Raw genomic sequence first — 22559 nt, 5'->3', positions numbered from 1 at the left:
CTGTTCCTTTTTTATTAGGCTTTACTAGGATTTTGCTAAAAGAAGATTTTCCTTTAGAAAAATCCTAAAATGGTTTGTGATTTTGAAAACTCCTGATGTAAGAGCAACAATACTTGGCATCTACTACTATAAATTTTCTGCTGAGAAGATAACACGACTAGTTAAAAATGTGACTGGAAGGAAGTCATAAAAATATAGTTGTTTTATACAGCACATTAAAATGAAATAAATTATAAACAGAGCTTTTTTATTAACCAGGCTCTTTTCATAACTTACCTTACAAGTTTACTGTTTCTGAATAAATATATTGATGAAAAGAGGTTTATCTCTAGTAGGAATGTTGAAAAATAACTTGTAAATTGTAAATTTTTCACGAAAATTATTATTTTGTTTTTTCTTTGGCAAGTTTTTGTAAGTTTTTGAAACTTGAGTACATATATCAGTAACATTTTGCTTCCTTGTGCATGCTTATAACAACTTACCAGATACAAATGGAACACAATTAATTTCCGTAGCATTTTGAGCCTAGGAGTTTCCTTCAACCATCAGTGTTGTTGAGACAAATAATGCTAAACCTATCTGTTTACAGGCCAGAATATAACCGCAATGTATCGCCATGGTAACAACACTGATTAGGTTGACAATAATATGTCAGGCTATATATCATTATTTGTCTAATGTTAGAGTTGGATCAATGTTTCCTGGTTGGGGATTGACGAACTATCGATTGATTCAATATCATGATTACTCATGATATTTGTAAAAGCGGAAGGATTTTCAAATATTATTGATTTGTCTTTTCTTTGTCACATGCTATTCTATAATAATGTACATATTTAAAGTGCTTCTTACCGTTACAAGCAAGTTACCATTTTAAAGTTATAGGTTACGTATCTATAGTTTACTGAATATCAATTGCTTGTATAGCTGCACTATTATAGCTTTCTTTATTTCTTCGAGGTGTTCAGCCATATTTGCAGTCAAATCATAATATTAACACAACTAAATAAAGAATAAATTTATACTGCTCATAAGCTTCTTACTTAAAAATTAATTCCGTTATCTTTGAATTATCTGATGTAATTACGTATGAGTGAGTATATATAACTGATAATTTTGAATATTCAGACTAAGTCACTGCTACATGCCCTCCGAGATTGCTGTGGATGTTTTTGTTTTAGAAAAATGATGTTAAAATATTGAAGATTTTCTGAGAAATATTTGAGATGCATACTGTACGGCCTGGGTAGTACAAAGTTGTGGTAAAAAGGGTAATTCATGTCACAGAATGAATTAGGCCGTTGATACTTTTGGCCCTGACTGTAATATGTTGCTAGAAATATGGTTGTAGCCAATAATGCACACAGTGTAGCATTAAACCTTCAAATGAGCTTCAAATAAGGACTCGAAATAATTTCTGTAGTGTTACTTTCAAAATTATAATAAAAAAACAAAAATTGTTGGAATTGGACAAGAGAATTAATTGTTATTGATGTGAACGATTCATTAATAATAAGATTTTGTGTCCCCTTTTCTGCTGATTAATTGAAATTACGAGTTGGTTAAAATAAAATGTCCAAGTAGCCGTCAAATGGAGGTGGTGTTCACAAAAGGTTTTACGGCAGTTGTGTGTACATGTTATCACATCAAACTAAAATCACTGACATTGTGTTATTGTGTTTTATTGTGTTATATCTATATTCAATGTTTTAAAAACTTAATGTGATAGTCAAAGATGATAAAATATTTATAGCATGTTAGTAGACAATTATGTTTATAGTGACAGACAGATAAAAATGAAAGGGAGAGTCAAAAAGAGAATTATAGGCCTAAGTTTAAACGCCATGGCAGAAGATGTTGTAGGGTTGAATATTGCCCATGATATGTCAGCGCTTGGATGATCTCTTGGTGCTTTAGCTCCTGTAATCGCTTCATATACATTGCATCTTAGTGTGGAACATTTACAAATTTGACCATTAGATGTTGATATACACCCTTCACTACTTGGGATTTGTCTGTCTACATCGTCAGATCCGCAAGATCTGGATACTAAAATTATAGAGAAAAGCTTAAGATAAATGGTAATATCAATCATTTTGGTTTGGCAAAAGTTTTTATTAGCTAAAACTTCTCTTTATGTGATATGACAAAGTTCTTAACAAAATAAATTCATCGAATTATTTCAATCGTTTGTTTAATAAATTCAAAGTCAACTATTCTAATTACCAATGAAGATGCAACATTTTATGGTATAAAAACTTCATTTAAATTAAAAAATATAATTGTATAGTACCATAAATAGTCTTTTTTACTACTCGATTTTATCATTTTGCTAATTGTATTGGTTTCATCAACCTAATGGAATTGATAGAATCTAAATTAAGCATACAACATCCTGATTTTTTGTGTTGTATATTGTTTTCTATTGTATTACAGAACTTTTATGCACAAAAAGTACCAGACTTGTTATTAAAACTTTTTGTAGAATTTTTTGGTTATTTGGTTGTGAATAGATGTTCAAGTAAGAACTTTGAAATTGTACTTCAGATGTTAATAGAAAGAACAGAATATGTTTAATTTTTTTTGGGTACTACAATACTGTTGTTAAGTCACCTATCAATGACCGGTTTATCCTTTAGTTCTGTTACTCAAGGTGAATCTTCAACTAGAGTAAAAAATAAAGTTAAAACTGGTCTTTTGAGTTTGGAGTCATCAAAGTCAGCATTAAATAAATTCTTAGGAAAAAATAAACGCTCTTGTTGAGTCATTTACATCTCTGTTGCCTTGATAACTCAATCCTCTGTCGTGTTTCACTTTTGACCTTTAAAGCCCTGTAAAGTCAGCACAATATAAACAGTTTTCTACTAGTAGTTAGTAAACTTATACTTTTACCATTTTGTATCTGAAGTGTACAGAACCGAGTGTTCCTACATTTAACCAGCTCTCCTACAGACCTACAATCTACACACAAGTAGCAGTAAAAAGAGGGCTTGCCGTCACTGTCACCTCAGTTGTAGAAATAGTCATGGTGCTCTGGCTATCTAAATATTCTTCAGAATAGTTGCATTCACTCTCTGAACACTTGCAGATGGTGTTTCCCTCTGAGGTACCACAACCATCAGATAGTCCAAATGTATCTTCGACTAATCGGATGCCACAAGAGCGGGTTACTGTAAGAGCGAAAGTTTAAACTGAAGCCGGTAGACATACTTTTAAAGTCTACTATCTTATGAAACTGCGATCTTGTAATCTTGAAATCTTTGCAATGAAGAAAAAATATAGAAAACTGTTTAAGTAGTTTGTAACATATTGTTAAATGCTGAAATTGAACTCCCAGAATCAGGATTGGTTCACCAATATTTATCCAATACCCAACTCAACCACTCTCCAAAGTTGAAGAGTAGCAGTTAGCATAATAAAAACTATGTTTTGGGATGTTAAAAAATTCTCATGTGGTAGAAGAGTTACATGTACATGTATAAGGGCATAAGCATTACAGCTTATTTAATGAACAAAAGAGGCCTAATTCAAACAATTTCAAGCAAATTTTATACAGTAGCTAAATCTGAAATCTTAGAACTTTTGTTTTTTTATACATGTGTTACATTCTAGCTGATTGAAAAGTAATATTTCTGTTATGCATTAAGAACAATTGTCTATTGTCAATTGACAATAAATCTGTTCATAAATTTTCATGTTGAAAGTGACAAAAATACTGAAGGAAACTACAAGTGGAAAGATCTAGGACAGAGCATATTGGGTGGATAGGATGAACCAATGATTAAAATTTTGCTGAGAAATTTCTAAAGATTTCAAAAAGTCATACAAAAATTTAATTTAAAACAATTGATTTAGCAAGAGGAAAAAAATTCTGACCACAGCTTTTATAGTCTGAGCATACTGGGTTGATAAAAGCATACAAAAGCTAGCTACAGTACATTTTTGTGTTCTTCACTGGTCTGACTGTAGCCATGGTTTGATAATGCAAACTTTATATTTGGACTTTTATGGAAGCTTTTCATTTTATCTCAAACTATATTTCTGGTTAAGGTTGGTAGTATATATCCAATCGCCTTTTTATCCATTACATGACAAAATTTTTGAACATAATGCCTTAACCCAAACTTTCTTTTCAAGGGTGTACATGCATATGTATGTACATATGTATGTACATACGTACGTACATACGTACGTATGTACGTACGTACGTACGTACGTACATACGTACGTACATACGTACGTACATACGTACGTACGTACATACATACGTACATACGTACGTACATACGTACGTACATACGTACGTACATACGTACGTACATACGTACGTACATACGTACGTACATACGTACGTACATACGTACGTACATACGTACGTACATACGTACGTACATACGTACGTACATACGTACGTACATACGTACGTACATACGTACGTACATACGTACGTACATACGCACGTACATACGTACGTACATACACACGTACATACGTATGTACATACGTACGTACATACGTACGTACATACGTACGTACGTACATACGTACGTACATACGTACGTACATACGTACGTACATACGTACGTACATACGTACGTACATACGTACGTACATACGTACGTACATACGTACGCACATACGTACGTACATACGTACATACGTACATACATACGTACGTACGTACATACGTACGTACATACATACGTACGTACGTACATACGTACATACATACATACGTACGTACATACGTACATACATACATACATACGTACGTACGTACATACATACATACACCACATTTTATGTGACAAATAGTCTGTTGACATCAATGCTGTTACAATCTAGCAAGAAAATTAAACTAAAACTTCAAATGGTATAGCCGTATGGCGACTCAAACTATACTGAGTCTGTATAAGCACTTACAGTTCCCCATTGCTTTTCCTGGTGCATAAACCTTAGTTACATAATTCTTAACTATTACTTGTAGGTACTGAATTAAATAACTTTCCAAATTTTTTAGAAATTAGTCAGATTATACAAATTATTTTTTATCACATTTCATTTTAATTTTGTTCTCACACTCCATATATATAAATCTAAGTGTTTTTGGTCTTTACACGTCCAGTTTTTAATTCTTGGTTGAAGTCAGCTTGTTTGGACTGCTAGAAGTTGAACTTGCGCACTTAACCTACTAAAAATATACTTGCCTTATTATATATATAACATTATAATTTTATATATATGGTATATGTAATTGAAAAACAAAGCTTAGACTTACCGAAACAACAAGACTGTTGTAATCAGTATAGTATCAATTATGCAAGAGTAAACACAGTATACAGGAGTAGCCACAAACCTTCATTTTTAAAGTTAGAATGATAAATGTTGCTTATGTTAAATATAAATAATTTTTAATATAAAAACTTAGTTATTACCCTTGCAAGGCTGGCATTAATAAGTGTAACGCAACCTTAAAAAGTGCCCAGTTAATAATTTGCTACTTACTAATGCCTGTTGGTGATCTTGATAGGTAGCACCATCTAATATTAGTGAAAGTTGAGCAGTCTACGAGGTATCCTGCTGAGCTCCCACAGTTAATACACAAATAGCAGTAAAATGAGTCTGAAGATGCTGTTGTTACTGAGAGGGCTGTTGTCGCTGAACTGGCTTCTCTAGAAGATGGACTAACACCGTAGTTATTGCACCCTGACTCTAAACATTTACAAATTGTGTACCCATCATTTTCCTCGCAGCCAACACGGATGGCATCATCAAGATTAGCAGTTCCACAAGATCTCGTGACTGAAATAAAGACGCCTTATTAAACACATTAAGTTATTAAACACTATGTATAGCTTATAAACATTCAGCAAGTGAATCAAATGATCAGATTAGAAAATACCTTCATTGTTGGATTGGCTGAAATAGTAGCAGGTTCTAGCATCATAATACAACGAGCATTCGACTAGTTCTCCTAAGGAGGAGCCACAGTCGACGCAAACATAGCAGAACCAAGGAGAGTTATCTTGATTTTCTACTGCTGTTGTTGTGATTTGAAAGGGCCGAGTTGTTCTTCTAGTAGGATTGGTTCTCCTCGCAGTAGCGGCTGTTATTCTTCTAATAGTTGTTGTTCTTCTAGTAGAAGGTGTTTCTCTAGTAGTGCTTGTTCTGCTATTAGTAGTAGTTGCTGGGATGTCACTGTAATCATTGCACTCTGACTCACTGCACTTACATATGGTGTAACCCGCAATTGTGTTGCAGCCTAAGGAAAGGTTTTGTCCGTCTAAGGGTGGTGTTCCACACGTCCTGAGAACTGAAAGTAAATAGTTGAACGGTTTGCTACATTTCACTTTGTTTATATCTGTGTCTTCATCAAAACAAATTATAAACAAAGATAGCGCAGAAAAAGAACAGCAAAAACAGCAAAAGTATAAATGCTACATCAGATTTGTACAAAAGAATGATCAACTTAGATTAGGTTAAATGATAAAAAGTACTGAACCCTTCAATAAAATAAGGTCAAAGGGTCAGCCTCATTGACCTGAAAAAATAGGAAACATGTTAATAAAATAATAATACATTTTATACTTATATGTTATATATACATGTACAAAAAAAATATAATAATAAAAAGTGTGCTTCCAGAAATGCAGGGAAATTTGAAAAAGCTAAAATATCAACTAAAATTTCAATAAATCTTGACGAATTGTTGAGCATTAACTTGGAAAGAAAACCAAACTAAAAACAAGAAAATTCAAAACCTTCGGTTATTATGATAGAAACTAAATGAACTGTTGTGAACTTGAGAGAAAATGGAAAACTCTAAAGTCAAAAATATTGAGATAAATTTGAATCAATGAGAAAAAAAGACATAACAAGAGAGTACGAGAACAGCTTGTAACTGTGATCGGCGTTGTGTTTATATTGTAAAGGTTTGGCCCCGGTAGCTGAGCCAGCTTTACTTTCCTAACAAGGCGGTGCAGTCTGAACACTGGGCCTTCCCCTCGTCGGCCTGCCTGACACACCTAGTGGTCTGGTCAGGTCGCGGCTGTTTGCCCTCAGTTCAGGCTCACTTGGAATGCTAACACGGCCTGCTCTCTGAGACCCTATCTTGGCTAATCTAGGTCTCGGCTAGCTTGCTGGAGGGCCTGATCTCCAATGCTATCGCATTTCTGATCAGGTCCGGTCGTAACGCAGTCAACCCCTAGCCTTCCTTAGGTGTCTCCCAAAGCAGTTCGTACTTGAAGCCAGATCAGTTCTGGCAGAAGGATCCTTACTAAGCCAACTAGGCAGGCATCAAACGTAGTGTCAGTGCGTAAGAATAAATGTAGTCTATTTAATGTATATAAGCACATATGCAACAACGTGTCAACAGCATCGAATTCACAAGAAAAATCCCAATGAGTTGGCCTGTGCCTTCTCCTTATATACCGTTTTACCCCGCCCACTTATATAATAATTATGTAACATCAATTGTATCGTGGCAGGCCTGTGAGGCAGGCCTAGATAATAATATATAAGAGTATGCTGGCAGGCCTGTGAATCAGGCCCAAAAACACAGTATTACATAACAGGGTCTGAAGAAGTACACACAAGAGTATTACATAACTAGATAAAGAAAGCACACCTAAAGCCATCACAAGGAATATCGTTGTCTAAAGAATATGGCTAGTGTTTGTCCAGTCCTCCACAATATTTAACCAATAAGAAGCCTACTTAACCAGGATTTATGTAATAATTATCATCATTTGTTACTGATTTGTAAGGTGGTACCAGTTATCTTCAGTTTTTGTGAGCCAGATTATGTTTATAATCATGCGACTCTAGCTAAATCATACCAAGACTACACACAGCATCAACTAATGAAGAACTTGGCTACACTCCTCATAATAATCACTGGGAACATAATGCTCAACTGCATGGCTTCAGTAAAGTCTTAATTGATTTCTACCAGAAGCCATTTTGATTTATGCTTATCTTTAGGTAACCGATAAAGAAATTGCTCAATAGTAATCAAAAACTCTTACAGAGTTACAAATTTGCCTCTGTTGTGTTTCATCATTTATATCATCAGTCAAATTTTCTTTTCTAGTCACAAAATAAAAATTAAAAAAATGTTTTTGGTTTAATGCTCGATGCCTATAGCCTTCTTTTTGAACACCCAACCTAGAATGAATTTAGTTACATCATCTTTATTGGCTGACCTTGATATATCTTTCAAACCCCCAAGACATGTTTATTGTACATAATTTAAAATTGCAATCAATCAAGCAATAATTATTTGTGAGCAAGGTCACAATCGCATCACAAATAGCAAATTACTGCATACTTGCGCCATTTGGTTCCATTAAAAGATAGCAGTTTCTCGAGGAGGAAACGGTAGAGCAGTCAGTAAGAACTCCGACTGAGAATCCACAGTTATCACACTGATAGCAATGAAAGCCACCTGCTCGAGTTGTCATAGCTGCGGTGATTGATGAGCTGACATTATGTGACATGATAGAATCCTTAGTAGAGCCTGTAGAGGCAGGAAGTAAATCTTGTGTGTTACACAAATCAGTGAAACATCGACAGAAGATTATATCGCCTTCCTGACGACATCCCTCAGACACACCAAAGAGGTTAAACCCCTCTACTCCACAAGATTTGCTGACTGAAAAACATAGAGAATTGTGTCATGAGAAAAATATGACTAGCGATATGTAACTTGCATGATGTAAATGTTTACTACAATAGGAGTCCTATTGATTCTTTTGTGCAATGTAACGGTAGGAGTTTGGAAAAATGATTGCACCATACGGGGTTTAAAACTGTGACAATTTACTACTCAGCACAATTCCACATGCACCAGTCATTTCACCTTCATTGATTTGAAAATAATTGTTCACATGTCTATTTCTTACGCTTTATTGGGACATCTGATTACCTGATGACCGACGGTAGTTGTCTCTATTATATCAAGAGTCGTATCAGGTCATCGGAAGCCAAACTATGAGCATTAGAAAATAGATTGCACTACATGGTAGTTGAATAATGATATTTGCGTTCTTAAACCAAAACCGTGATACCTGTACGAGGCAGCCCCCTTGCCACACTTTTGAATAGCTGTGTATATAGTCAAAACACATGATGATCTGTCATGGCGCATGGAGCTGCCAGTGTACTACTGTTAATAATGACTACTGCTATAGCTATGAATATGGTAACTGTATAGAAAATTTTGGTATTTCTGTTTATCAGTACCTTTGCTTATTTTTAGTTACAAGCGTAGCCAAAAGTATTACCACTACTGCCATTGTTGCCTAGTTCATTTAGCAAAAGTTGGATTAACTTTGAATAAGCTTTCCTTACTGCATAATCTAATTAAGCTATGCATATTACACAACAAAAAGCTAAGGATTAAATATTTATAATGAGATTAAACCTTCTCACATTAAAACCACTTTTACTTAAAAATCAGAGTCAGAGATTGACTGCAACATTTCGCATAAATAGTTGTCAGGCTTTTATACCCCAAGAGAATCAGTGGATAGTTTTTGTTTTAGATTTACGTTTTTAAAAGATAGAACTTTTTTGATGAATCATTTGATATGTATTTAGTTTAGTCTGGGTGGTACAGAGTGGCATTAAAAGAACAATAACCTAATTGATGTCACAGCATGATGAGGCATGTCAATACTTTTGGCTACAGATGTATTGTAGTGAATGTTTGTGTGCTCTGTCAAAGTAAAATAAAACTTTGAATTTTCAGGTTTCAGAACCAGCCGACGTTTTTTTCTTTTCACCACTACAATTTGCCCACCGTGATAGAGCTTTAAAATGAATGTAGATAAATATCCAAGAAGAATTTAAAGCTTAATTAAATTTTAAATATATCTTCATATTATCTAAATAAGCTTGTCTTGGGGAAAAAATCTCCAATATCGAACTCACCTTCTCCACTAGATAGATCCTTAGCGAGGAAACAAGAGTCGGCATTCAATATGGTGCAGTCATAGGCCACGCCTTCTCCATCATTACAGTCAACACAGTTGTAACATTCTATAGCCTGAGATACTTTAACTAGTAGTCCTAGAACAGGAAACATAAACAGAAGAGAAGCAGTTTTCAAAATGTCGAAGATAACAAGCTGTACAAGTATGATCACAACACATACCATTTTATTTGCTTATTTAAAGACATATACAGGTGCATAACCTGAAATAAATTAATAAAATGTTGCTTCTACTAATGATATTGCAAACATGTATCAGAAACAAACTTAGTCTTTGCATTGTATATAAAGTGTGGAGCCAACAAGTATTCTTGGTTTTTGTTTCTTTCATAGTTTCAACTCTGATCACACATATAACATAATTAAAAACCTCATCCCTGAGGTTGATGTTAAGATCAATCATGCAGTGGGGTTTGTTAGTAGTTGCCTCCCTTGAGTGTACCTGTGGAGGCAAACATATCTACCTCAACTTATGGCTTGCTATAGTACAAGCCTGTCAACGCGCCCATGCCCAAAACAGGAACTGTGCGATACCCACTGTTTTCATTCATCTTTCAGTAGGAGGTTATTGTTTACAAAAAGACCATTTTTATGTAATTTCTGTGGTTCATATACTTGTAAAGATGAACCTAGCTAACAGTTCAGTAGAGTTTATCAGAAACTATTTGTACCTTTGTATCATTGGCAATTGTTTTTGATGTTTGAGGTGATCTGACTGCCAGGATGTTCCAAGATTAAAATCGATACAACTAAATTGCAATAGAAAAGTTCAGAAGAAAACTTTGTTCAAAATGACACCACTAGCTGCTATTATTGCTATAGTTCATAACGACTATTGCATTCAAGCTGCAGCATTACCCGTCTCTATTTTGTTCGTTTTTTTGCAACTATAGACGGCGCCATCACAGTTTCGCTTGATCTGAGCATTTTTACTGCAACCAAATCTTTTTCTGTTTCGTTAATTTTTTTGATTTTGTTGTTGAAAAATAATGGCAATCAGAATAGCTCATGCATAAAAAAATCTAAATAATATAAAATATCGATACTTTTTTGATAATATCTACAAAAACATTGTTCAAGGTCATTGTTAAGATAGATTTTCGCTTACTCATATTTGGTTTTTTAATTAATCAAGTTAAAACATTTTTGCTAAATTCTCATCCTATTTTCACATTACAGAATGACTAAGGATCTGAATGACCATTCAAAGCCTGCAGTAGGTAATCTCTATTAAACCAACTAATCAGAGAGGAGTAAACCGTTTAAGTTATTTAAAACAGTGTTAAGCCGCATAAGATCGTTTAATTTGTTTTAGGAATATTATTAATGGGACTCTAAAAGTGTTCCTTACTTGAACTAGTAACTTTCTGATAGTACTAGCAGCATCACTTACCTGTACTAGTGACTTTTCGATGGTTCTAACAGTACCACGTTTTCATTCTAGCAACTTTCCGACAGAATTAGCAATGTTACTAGTTTCTGATAGTATGTTTCTGATAGTAAGTGATAGTTACTGTCACTTATTTGCCCTAGTACCTGTCTTATAGAATTAGCATTGTCACTTGTACTAACAACTCTATAATAGTAGTAGCACTGTCACTTACATGTATAGATCATTTTCTGATAGTACTAGCAGTGTCACTTGTTTGTAGTGTTAACCTTCTGAAAGTATTAGCAGTGTACATGTAAGTCACTTGTACTAGTAATTTTCTAATAGTACTAGCAGTGTCACTTACTTGAACTAGTAACTTTCCAATAGTACCAGCATTGTCACTTACTCATTCCAGTAACTTTATGATAGTACTGACAGTTTCACTTACTTGCACTAGCAATGAAAAGCCTTTTAGAAAAGTGTCCAAAAGACTCAAATTAAAGCATAAATTGTGATATCAGTGATTCACACCTCTCTGTCTACAATCATTACAAGGAAATGAAAGAGGGAAACAATGTTCTTTTCTTGGTTATGGAAAAGCATTTGAAAATCATGATGTAATCTCTGAAAGAGGTTGGCGAGAGCTTACCTATTTTAGCAAAGGTTTTGCAACTTTTTTTACTTTGCATGCGCTTTCTATTGTAACTATCATCAGATCAGTTTAAACACTCAACACACACTCCTTAGACTGATATTGGTGATGGTTAGCTTTAGAGAGGAACAGAAGCACAAAAATTCTATAGACAGTTTCATGGTTCTTTTGAGAGATCAACTCTATAGCTAACAATATCTAATGATGTTGCTACTTTGTAGTTTTTAAAACAAGCTGTTGGTTTATCACAAAATATTAAAATAATATAACTTTTCGTTTTCTATAAGGAAGTTTGTAGTAACCCAAGAGAAAACTGCAAAGAGCTGATCACAGACTATCACTAGACCACCAAATCTCTGATTCAAAGTTGATTCCACTACACTTTTATGTCTAGCAGCACTTTTCCTGATACTCACTAGTTTAACTGAGACAGTTTAAACAAAATGGTTTATACCATTGCAAGAATTTTTGCTTTTTATCAAGAAGAACTCAGATATCTCTACTTAGACTCAGCTAGTCAAATACAATAATATATCACAGACATCCATATTTTATTAATTTAAGTTAATAAGATAATAAGATAAGATAATATAATATGACTACTTTTTTAAGCATGGACACAATACTAGTTGAAAATGTGTGTACAAAGTCATAGAAGTACAAAGTTTTTAGACTGCATATTATAAAAAAAGTATGATGAACAAGTCCTAATCTATACCGCTCTTCTTTTTAATTGACTTAATCAGCTTAATTTATAAGAATAAAGATATTGATGAAAGGTGGCATAACTCTATCATGAGTGTTAACAGAAAGTCGGTAAACCTGGTGAATAACATTCAGCCAAATAATATATTATTTCTAATATATCATTAATATCTCATTACTAAAATCACAAGGAGTTAATTTTATCTTTTTGGAGTAAATCAAAGATGACTGCCAGTAACAGAATGCTATATAAAGTCTATCAGTAATATTATTGCTGTGCTTGTTGTTCAAGAACTACCTAGCATCATAGCAACAATATATACCATTACAAGCTAGAAATCTTTAGCTGAATGATGACCCTCTACAAATTTACTGAACTTACAGGGAGGCCAAATGAGGCAGCAAAGTTTGTGGCCGTACTAGCTTTAACAACAGTCATATTGAATATTATCATGAAAATCTATGAGAACTCTGATGAACTGATGTTTTTTCAACCTAGTTTACTAGCTAAAGTTATTTATATATATAGACATTAGTGTGTTCATGGTATGAAGGCCACTAAATACGGAACATTTCAAATATTTAATTCAATACTTTATATGAAAATTACTGACATTTCCCTACTTTGCTGGTATAAAGCTGGTAAAGTAGAAATAGTGCAAACATATGATTTGTTTTCATTTCATTAGCCAAATGTTAGGATTTCTGCAGGTAACTATATGATGTATGCTTATGAGCACTTACCAGATACAAACATAATATAAATAATCTCCATACTGTTTTGAGGCTAGATCTCTCCTACTGTTAGTGGTGTTGGTGATCAAATAAAAATCAATCTTGTCAGTTTTCTGTTAATCCTGCAACCAGAATGTATCACCATGGAAACTACCCTCACTAAATCATTACCTCAGGCATGAGTTGGCTCACTATCTTTCTGGTTCTGGTTGAGGATTAAAGACTGCTTAAGTATGATTTATGACATTCACTCTAGCCTACAGGTTCCAAACCAGGAAAAACTCCCTGCTAGGAAAACGTTAGAATATAGGAGAAAACTGAGAGATGTCTAATTTGTTAAATTTTTAATTTATGTTCTGTAGTGCCATGTGAGTGTATGTTTCTTCTTTCAACATTTTGGTGTTATAAATAACACTAGTGACTAGTAATTAGGTGCTAGTCAAAGCCCAGATACATATAAGCACATTTATCTAAAATTTGAATGGGTAATAAGTTATCCTATTCATAAACAGATTCGATGCCATGCCGAAGGTCAGGTATTGTTGTGTGTTGTACATGTGTTATATGAAAATTAATAATATGTTGTTATGATTTTATAATTTGTATTGGTAGCTTTTATTCATGTGAGTTAAAAGTTCAAAGGAAACCAAATTTCGAAAAATACCTAAAAGAGAACTTAGTAAAAAAAGTTGGAAAGCTCTTTTCTAGCTTTGATTAAATATTTCAACTTGGTACCCTCATTAGATATAATACTTTAATGTTGTGTATAAATTAGTGATGGCGTTTGATGCTTTGGTATGTTTACCTAAACCCATTAAGACACACCACAAGTACTAGAACATTTTCATGCTTAGATATTTCTGTCTCTTTAGGTATATACTATTAGGCACTTCAGTTGGTTACAAAATTATATTTTTCAAGTGTCACTCTATAATATTATATTAACATTTTTTGCTGACATGTTTAACAATTTCAACTGTTGATTCTTTGCTATCCTCAAATTTCCTTGTTTTACTAGCAAATGACTTTATGAGAAATTGTATACTTACTATCTTCACCTAATACTTGTGCACTATAAAATATTCATAATAGGTTTATGTAGAAGATGTATAGAAAACTAGATTTTAAACATTTTGCTTCGTTTGTCTTGTTTAAAATAAATACACTAATAGTGTGTATTAGTGATGGCTAAATGTTTCAAGCATTTCTGTGTCTTTCTTTTCTCTCCACAAAACTGTCCGTACATTTCTTGTTAAGGTGTCATCTATAGTATAATAGTAGTACTTTTATGTTTCATCTATAGTATAATAATAGTACTTTTATGTCTCATCTATAGTATACTAGTAGTACTTTTATGTCTCATCTATAGTATACTAGTAGTACTTTTATGTCTCATCTATAGTATACTAGTGGTACTTTTATGTCTCATCTATAGTATACTAGTAGTACTTTTATATCTCATCTATAGTATACTAGTAGTACTTTTATGTCTCATCTATAATATACTAGTAGTTCTTTTATGTCTCATTTATAGTATACTAGTAGTACTTTTATGTCTCATCCATAGTATACTAGTAGTACTTTTATTTCTCATCTTTAATATACTAGTAGTACTTTTATGTCTCATCTATAGTATACTAGTAGTACTTTTATGTCTCATCTATAGTATACTAGTAGTACTTTTATGTCTCATCTATAGTATACTAGTATTACTTTTATATCTCATCTATAGTATACTGGTAGTACTTTTAAGTCTCATCTATAGTATACTAGTAGTACTTTTATGTCTCATCTATAATATACTAGTAGTACTTTTATGTCTCATCTATATTATACCAGTAGTTCTTTTATGTCTCATCTATAGTATACTAGTAGTACTTTTATGTCTCATCTATAGTATACTAGTAGTACTTTTATGTCTCATCTATAGTATACTATTAGTACTTTTATGTCTCATCTATAGTATACTAGTAGTACTTTTATGTCTCATCTATAGTATAATAGTGGTACTTTTATGTCTCATCTATAGTATACTAGTAGTACTTTTATGTCTCATCTATAGTATAATAGTAGTACTTTTATGTCTCATCTATAGTATAATAGTGATACTTTTATGTCTCATCTATAGTATACTAATAGTACTTTTATGTCTCATCTATAGTATAATAGTGGTACTTTTATGTCTCATCTATAGTATACTAGTAGTACTTCTATGTCTCATCTATAGTATAATAGTAGTACTTTTATGTTTCATCTATAGTATAATAATAGTACTTTTATGTCTCATCTATAGTATACTAGTAGTACTTTTATGTCTCATCTATAGTATACTAGTAGTACTTTTATGTCTCATCTATAGTATACTAGTAGTACTTTTATGTCTCATCTATAATATACTAGTAGTACTTTTATGTCTCATCTATATTATACTAGTAGTACTTTTATGTATCATCTATAGTATACTAGTAGTACTTTTATGTCTCATCTATAGTATACTAGTAGTACTTTTATGTCTCATCTATAGTATACTAGTAGTACTTTTATATCTCATCTATAGTATACTAGTAGTACTTTTATGTCTCAACTAGAGTATACTAATAGTACTTTTATGTCTCATCTATAGTATACTAGTAGTACTTTTATGTCTCATCTATAGTATACTAGTAGTACTTTTATGTCTCATCTATAGTATACTAGTAATACTTTTATATCTCATCTATAGTATACTAGTAGTACTTTTATGTCTCATCTATAATATACTAGTAGTTCTTTTATGTCTCATCCATAGTATACTAGTAGTACTTTTATTTCTCATCTATAATATACTAGTAGTACTTTTATGTCTCATCTATAGTATACTAGTAGTACTTTTATGTCTCATCTATAGTATACTAGTAGTACTTTTATGTCTCATCTATAGTATAATAGTGGTACTTTTATGTCTCATCTATAGTATACTAGTAGTACTTCTATGTCTCATCTATAGTATAATAGTAGTACTTTTATGTTTCATCTATAGTATAATAATAGTACTTTTATGTCTCATCTATAGTATACTAGTAGTACTTTTATGTCTCATCTATAGTATACTAGTAGTACTTTTATGTCTCATCTATAGTATACTAGTAGTACTTTTATGTCTCATCTATATTATACCAGTAGTTCTTTTATGTCTCATCTATAGTATACTAGTAGTACTTTTATGTCTCATCTATAGTATACTAGTAGTACTTTTATGTCTCATCTATAGTATACTAGTAGTACTTTTATGTCTCATCTATAATATACTAGTAGTACTTTTATGTCTCATCTATATTATACCAGTAGTTCTTTTATGTCTCATCTATAGTATACTAGTAGTACTTTTATGTCTCATCTGTAGTATACTAGTAGTACTTTTATGTCTCATCTATAGTATACTAGTAGTACTTTTATGTCTCATCTATAGTATACTAATAGTACTTTTATGTCTCATCCATAGTATACTAGTAGTACTTTTATTTCTCATCTATAATATACTAGTAGTACTTTTATGTCTCATCTATAGTATACTAGTAGTACTTTTATGTCTCATCTATAGTATACTAGTAGTACTTTTATGTCTCATCTATAGTATACTAGTAGTACTTTTATGTCTCATCTATAATATACTAGTAGTACTTTTATGTCTCATCTATATTATACCAGTAGTTCTTTTATGTCTCATCTATAGTATACTAGTAGTACTTTTATGTCTCATCTATAGTATACTAGTAGTACTTTTATGTCTCATCTATAGTATACTAGTAGTACTTTTATGTCTCATCTATAATATACTAGTAGTACTTTTATGTCTCATCTATATTATACCAGTAGTTCTTTTATGTCTCATCTATAGTATACTAGTAGTACTTTTATGTCTCATCTGTAGTATACTAGTAGTACTTTTATGTCTCATCTATAGTATACTAGTAGTACTTTTATGTCTCATCTATAGTATACTAATAGTACTTTTATGTCTCATCCATAGTATACTAGTAGTACTTTTATTTCTCATCTATAATATACTAGTAGTACTTTTATGTCTCATCTATAGTATACTAGTAGTACTTTTATGTCTCATCTATAGTATACTAGTAGTACTTTTATGTCTCATCTATAGTATACTAGTAGTACTTTTATGTCTCATCTATAATATACTAGTAGTACTTTTATGTCTCATCTATATTATACCAGTAGTTCTTTTATGTCTCATCTATAGTATACTAGTAGTATTTTTATGTGTCTTCTATAGTATACTAGTATATCAGTAAAACATTTACATCTCATATATTATAGTACACTAGTAGTACTTTTGTGTCTGTTCTCTAATATACTAGAAGTACATGTGTGTGTCTCATTTATAGTATACTAATAGTACTTCATAATATTGTTTAGTTTAACTTAGATGCTTTAGACTGCTATGATTTCTCTCATCACAAGAATCTTCACTTTTTATTGGTTCATATAGTTACTTGGAATGTGTCCTAAACTAACACTAAATTAAAACCTTTCTAAATGTTCACTGCTGGCTTAGTCCAAATATATTTACAAAATACTAATTTCTATTTTTACAAGTTGCTATAGAAGAGTTTTAATGGCCACCCTTGCACCTCTAAGTCTTCAGCCTACCTATCTTGAGTTTTTAGAAACAAGATAGGTAGACATGTGTGATTACCCTCACCTAGCCAAATACCACATTTTTGTCCGAGACACCTTTTAAGTTCACTAATTTTTGTTTAACTGTTTTTTGAGAGATCATGTGACTCCTAGTAGGTTTACTGAGTCTACTAAGAATTTTTTGTTCAGAAGGTTTAAAACCGTTTGGTGATTTGAAAAACTCCAAATTACAACCCCTGTTGTAAAATCAATAGGCCTAAAACAGGCCTATTATTGCGACATACTTTCGGCTGAGCAAGGAAACACTAGTCATTAAAGATGCATGCGGAAAATCATAAAAATACCATAGTTCTAGAGAGTGTTATATATAAATCTGTTCATGTTTTATTACACTTTACTAAAAAATATTTTGCAAAATATTTTTAAATAACTTGTGATTGAAGACTGCTGATGTAAAAGCATTAATACTTGGCATCTACTATTATATATTTTTGATGAGCAATATAACACTACTAGTTAAACATGTGACTGGAAGAAAGTCATAAAAATATAGTCGTTCTATACAGCACATTAAAATGAAATAAAATATAAACAGAGCTTTTCAATTAACCTAGCTTTTTTTCATAAATTCCTCTAAGGGCTTAGCATTTCCGAATAAAGATATTGGTGAAAAGAGGCTTATCTTTAGCAACAGTGTTGAAAGACAACTTGTGAAATAGTGAATTTTGTAAAAAAAAAATTATTTTGTTTTTTCATTAGCAAGTTCTTGAAATTTCTACACATGAGCTCATAGACTAGCAAGCTTTACTTTCTCTATGTATGCTTTTAACAGCTTACCCGATACAAACAGAGTTTAAATAATCTCCATACTGTTTTGAGGCTAGGAGTACAACCATAAGTGTTTCTGAAAGCAAAGAATGCTAAACCTATCTGTTTACAAGCTAGCATACAACCAGAATGTATTACCATGGTAACAACACCGATTAGGTTGACAATAATATTTCAGCCATACATCAGTATTTGTTTAATATTAGAGTCGACTCAATTTTTCCTGGTTGAGGATTAAAGATTACTCACGTATGATATTTATAAAACATGAAGCTTTTTTAACTTTTATTGATTTGTTAATTTTGATCAGGTGGTATTCTATAATAGCATTTATATTTAAAGTGCTTCTTACCTTTGCAAGCAAGTTACCAGTTCAAAATTATAGATTACATATCTATTGCTTACTAAACATCGATTGCTCAAGGGAAACAAGAGTCAGCATTAAATATGGTGCAGTCATAGGCCACGCCTTCTCCACCATTACAGTCAACACAGTTGTAACATTCTATAGCCTGAGATACTTTAACTAGTAGTCCTAAAACAGGAAATATAAACATAGAAGAGAAGCAGTTTTCAAAATATTGAAGATAACAATCTGTACAGATATGATTACAACACATACAATTTTATTTGCTTATTTAGAGTCATATACAGGTGTGTGACTTGAAATAAATTAATAAAACGCTGCTTCCACTAATGATATTGCAAACATGTATCAGAGACAAACTTAGTGTATGTGTTGTATCTAAAACATGGAACCAACAAGTATAATTGTTAGTTGTTTGCTTCTCTCATTGTTTCAACTCTGGTCGACCATTTAACTTAATTAAATACCTCATCACTGAGGTTGATGTTAAGATCAATCATGCAGTGGGGTTTGTTGGTAGTTGCTTCCCTTGAGTGCACCTGTGAAGGCAAACATATCTACTTCAACTTATGGCTTGCTATAGTACAAGCCTGTCACCATGCCCATGCCCAAAGCAGACACCGTGTGATACCCACTGTTTTCATTCATCTTTTAGTAAGAGATTATTGCTTACAACAAAACCATTTTTATGTTATTGCTGTGACTCACATAATTATAAAGATGAACTTACTTAACAGTTCGGAAGATTTTATCAAAAATTAGTCGTACTGTTCTATCATTGGCGATTGTTTTTGATGTTTGAGGTGATCTAGCCACCAGGACGTTACAAGATTAAAATTGATACAACTAAATTGCAGCAAAAAAGTTCAGAAGAAAACTTTGTTCAAAATGACACCACTAGCTGCTATCATTTCTATGGTTGATAACAGCTATTGCATTCAAGTTGCAGCATTACATGTCTCTATTCTGTTCGTCTATTCGCGACTATAAATGATGCCATCACAGTTTCACTTGATCTGGCATTTTTACTGTGACCAAATTTTTTTCTATTGTGTTAATTTTTTTGATTTTGTTATTAAAAAATAAGGGCAATCAGATTAGCTCATACATAAAAAAATTCTAAATGATATAAAATATGGATACTTTTTACAAAATCTACAAAAAACTTGGTGCAAGGTCATCTTTAAGATAGATTTGCGCTTACTCATATTTGGTTTTTTAATTAATCAAGTTCAAACGTTTTTGCTAAATTTTCATCCTATCATCACATTACAGAATGGCCAAGGATCTGAATGACCATTCAAAGCCTGCAGTAGGTAATCTCTATTAAACCAACTAAGCAGAGATAAAGAAACCGTTTAGGTTATTTAAAAAAAGTATTAAGTCACATAAGATAGTTTACTATATTTTAGCAATATTACTAATAGGCACTCTAAAAGTATCCCTTACTTAAACTAGTACCTTTCTGATAGTACTAGCAGCATCACTTACCGCCGATAGTAACTTTCTGATAGTACTAGCAGCATCACTCACTTGTACTAGTGACTTTTGGATGGTACTAACAGTGTCACCTTTTCATTCTAGCAACTTCCAGAAAGAATTAGCAATGTTACTATTACTAGTTTCTGATAGTACTCGCACTGTCACTTATTTGTGCCAGTAACTGTCTGATATTATTAGCACTGTCACTTGTACTAACAACTCTCTAATAGTACTAGCACTGTCACTTACATGTACAGTTAACTTTCTGATAGTACTAGCAGTGTCACTTATTTGTAGTAGTAACCTTCTGATAGTACTAGCAGTGTCACTTGAATTAGTAATTTTCTAATAGTATTACCAGTATCGATTACTTGCACTTGCAATGACAAACCTTTTAGAAAAGTGTCCAAAAGACTCAAATTAAAGCATAAATTGTGATATCAGTGATTCAAACCTCTCTGTCTACAACCATTACAAGGAAATAAAAGCGGGGAAAAATGTTGTTGTCTCGGTTATGGTAAAGCATTTGAAAATCATGATGTAATCTCTGAAAGCTTAGCTATTTTAGCAAAGGTTTCGCAACTTCTTTTTTACTTTGCATGAGATTTCTATTGTAACTATCGCCAGATCAGTTTAAACACTCAGCTGTTATCCTTAGACTGATATTGGTGATGGTTAGCTTTAGAGAGGAACAGAAGCACAACAATTCTATAGATAGTTTCATGGTTCTTTTGAGAGATCAACTCTATAGCTAACAATATCTAATGATGTTGTTACTTTGTAGTTTTTAAAACAAGCTGTTGGTTTATTACAAAATATTAAAATAATATAACTTTCTGTTTTCTGTAAGGAAGTTTGTACTAAATCAAGGGAATAATGCTGAGAGCCAATCACAGACTATCATTAAACCACTAATCCTCTGAATCAAAGTTGATTCAACTGTCTTTTATGTCTAGTAGCATTTTTCCTGATAGTGCCTAATTTAACTGAGATAGTTTAGGCAGCTATGGTTTATACCATTGCAAAAAATTTGCTTTTTTTATCAAAAAGAACTCACATATCTCTACTTAGACTCAGTTAGTCAAATACAATAATATATTACAGATATCCATATTTTATTAATTTATGTTAATAAGATAATATAATATGAATACCTTTTTGAGCACGGACACAATACTAGTTGAAAATGCGTGTAGAAAGTCATAGAGGTACAAATTTTTAGACTGCATATTAAAATAAAATATATGATGAACAGAAGTCTTATTTCATACCGCTCTTCTTTTTAATTGACTTTATCAGCTTAATTTATAAGAATAAAGATATTGATGAAAAGTGGCATAACTCTATCATGAGTGTTAACAGAAAGTTGGTAAACCTGGTGAATTACATTTAGCCGAATAATATACTATTTCAAAAATATCATTGGCATCTCATTACTAAAATCCCAAGGAGTTAATTCTGTCTTTTTGCAGTAAATCAAAGATGACTGCCAGTAACAGAATGCTATACAAAGTTTCTCAGTAATATTATTGCTGTGCTTGTTGTTCAAGAACTATCTAGCATCATAGCAACATTATACACCATTAAAAGCTAAAAATCTTAAGCTGAATGACGGTTTAACAGTTTATTAAGTTTGCAAAGAGGCAAAATGAAGCAACAAAGTTTGTAGCCGTGCTAACTTTAACAGCAGCCATTTTGAATATTATCATGAAAATCTATGAGAACTCCGATGAACTGATGTTTTTTTAACTTAGTTTACTAGCTACAGTTATATATATATATATAA

At 32.2% G+C, this 22559-nt stretch overlaps 1 protein-coding gene across 1 annotated transcript in view; it reads right to left on the bottom strand.

Moving 5' to 3' along the window:
* Nucleotides 1–5891: 5891 nt before the first annotated feature.
* Nucleotides 5892–22559, bottom strand: part of LOC137398098 (uncharacterized) — a 52211-nt gene continuing 35543 nt past the window's right edge. Inside the window, exons 2-4 of the mRNA XM_068084206.1 lie at nucleotides 9934–10071; nucleotides 8330–8653; nucleotides 5892–6313 (exon numbers count right to left, since the gene is read on the bottom strand). Coding sequence (XP_067940307.1) covers nucleotides 5892–6313; nucleotides 8330–8653; nucleotides 9934–10071 — 884 coding nt within the window. The remainder of the gene's footprint in view (nucleotides 6314–8329; nucleotides 8654–9933; nucleotides 10072–22559) is intronic.

Source organism: Watersipora subatra, chromosome 6, assembly GCF_963576615.1.
Source record: "Watersipora subatra chromosome 6, tzWatSuba1.1, whole genome shotgun sequence".
NCBI lineage: Eukaryota > Metazoa > Bryozoa > Gymnolaemata > Cheilostomatida > Watersiporidae > Watersipora > Watersipora subatra.
Note: the sequence above shows the minus strand (reverse complement) of the source record. Positions and strands in the feature narration are given on the sequence as shown.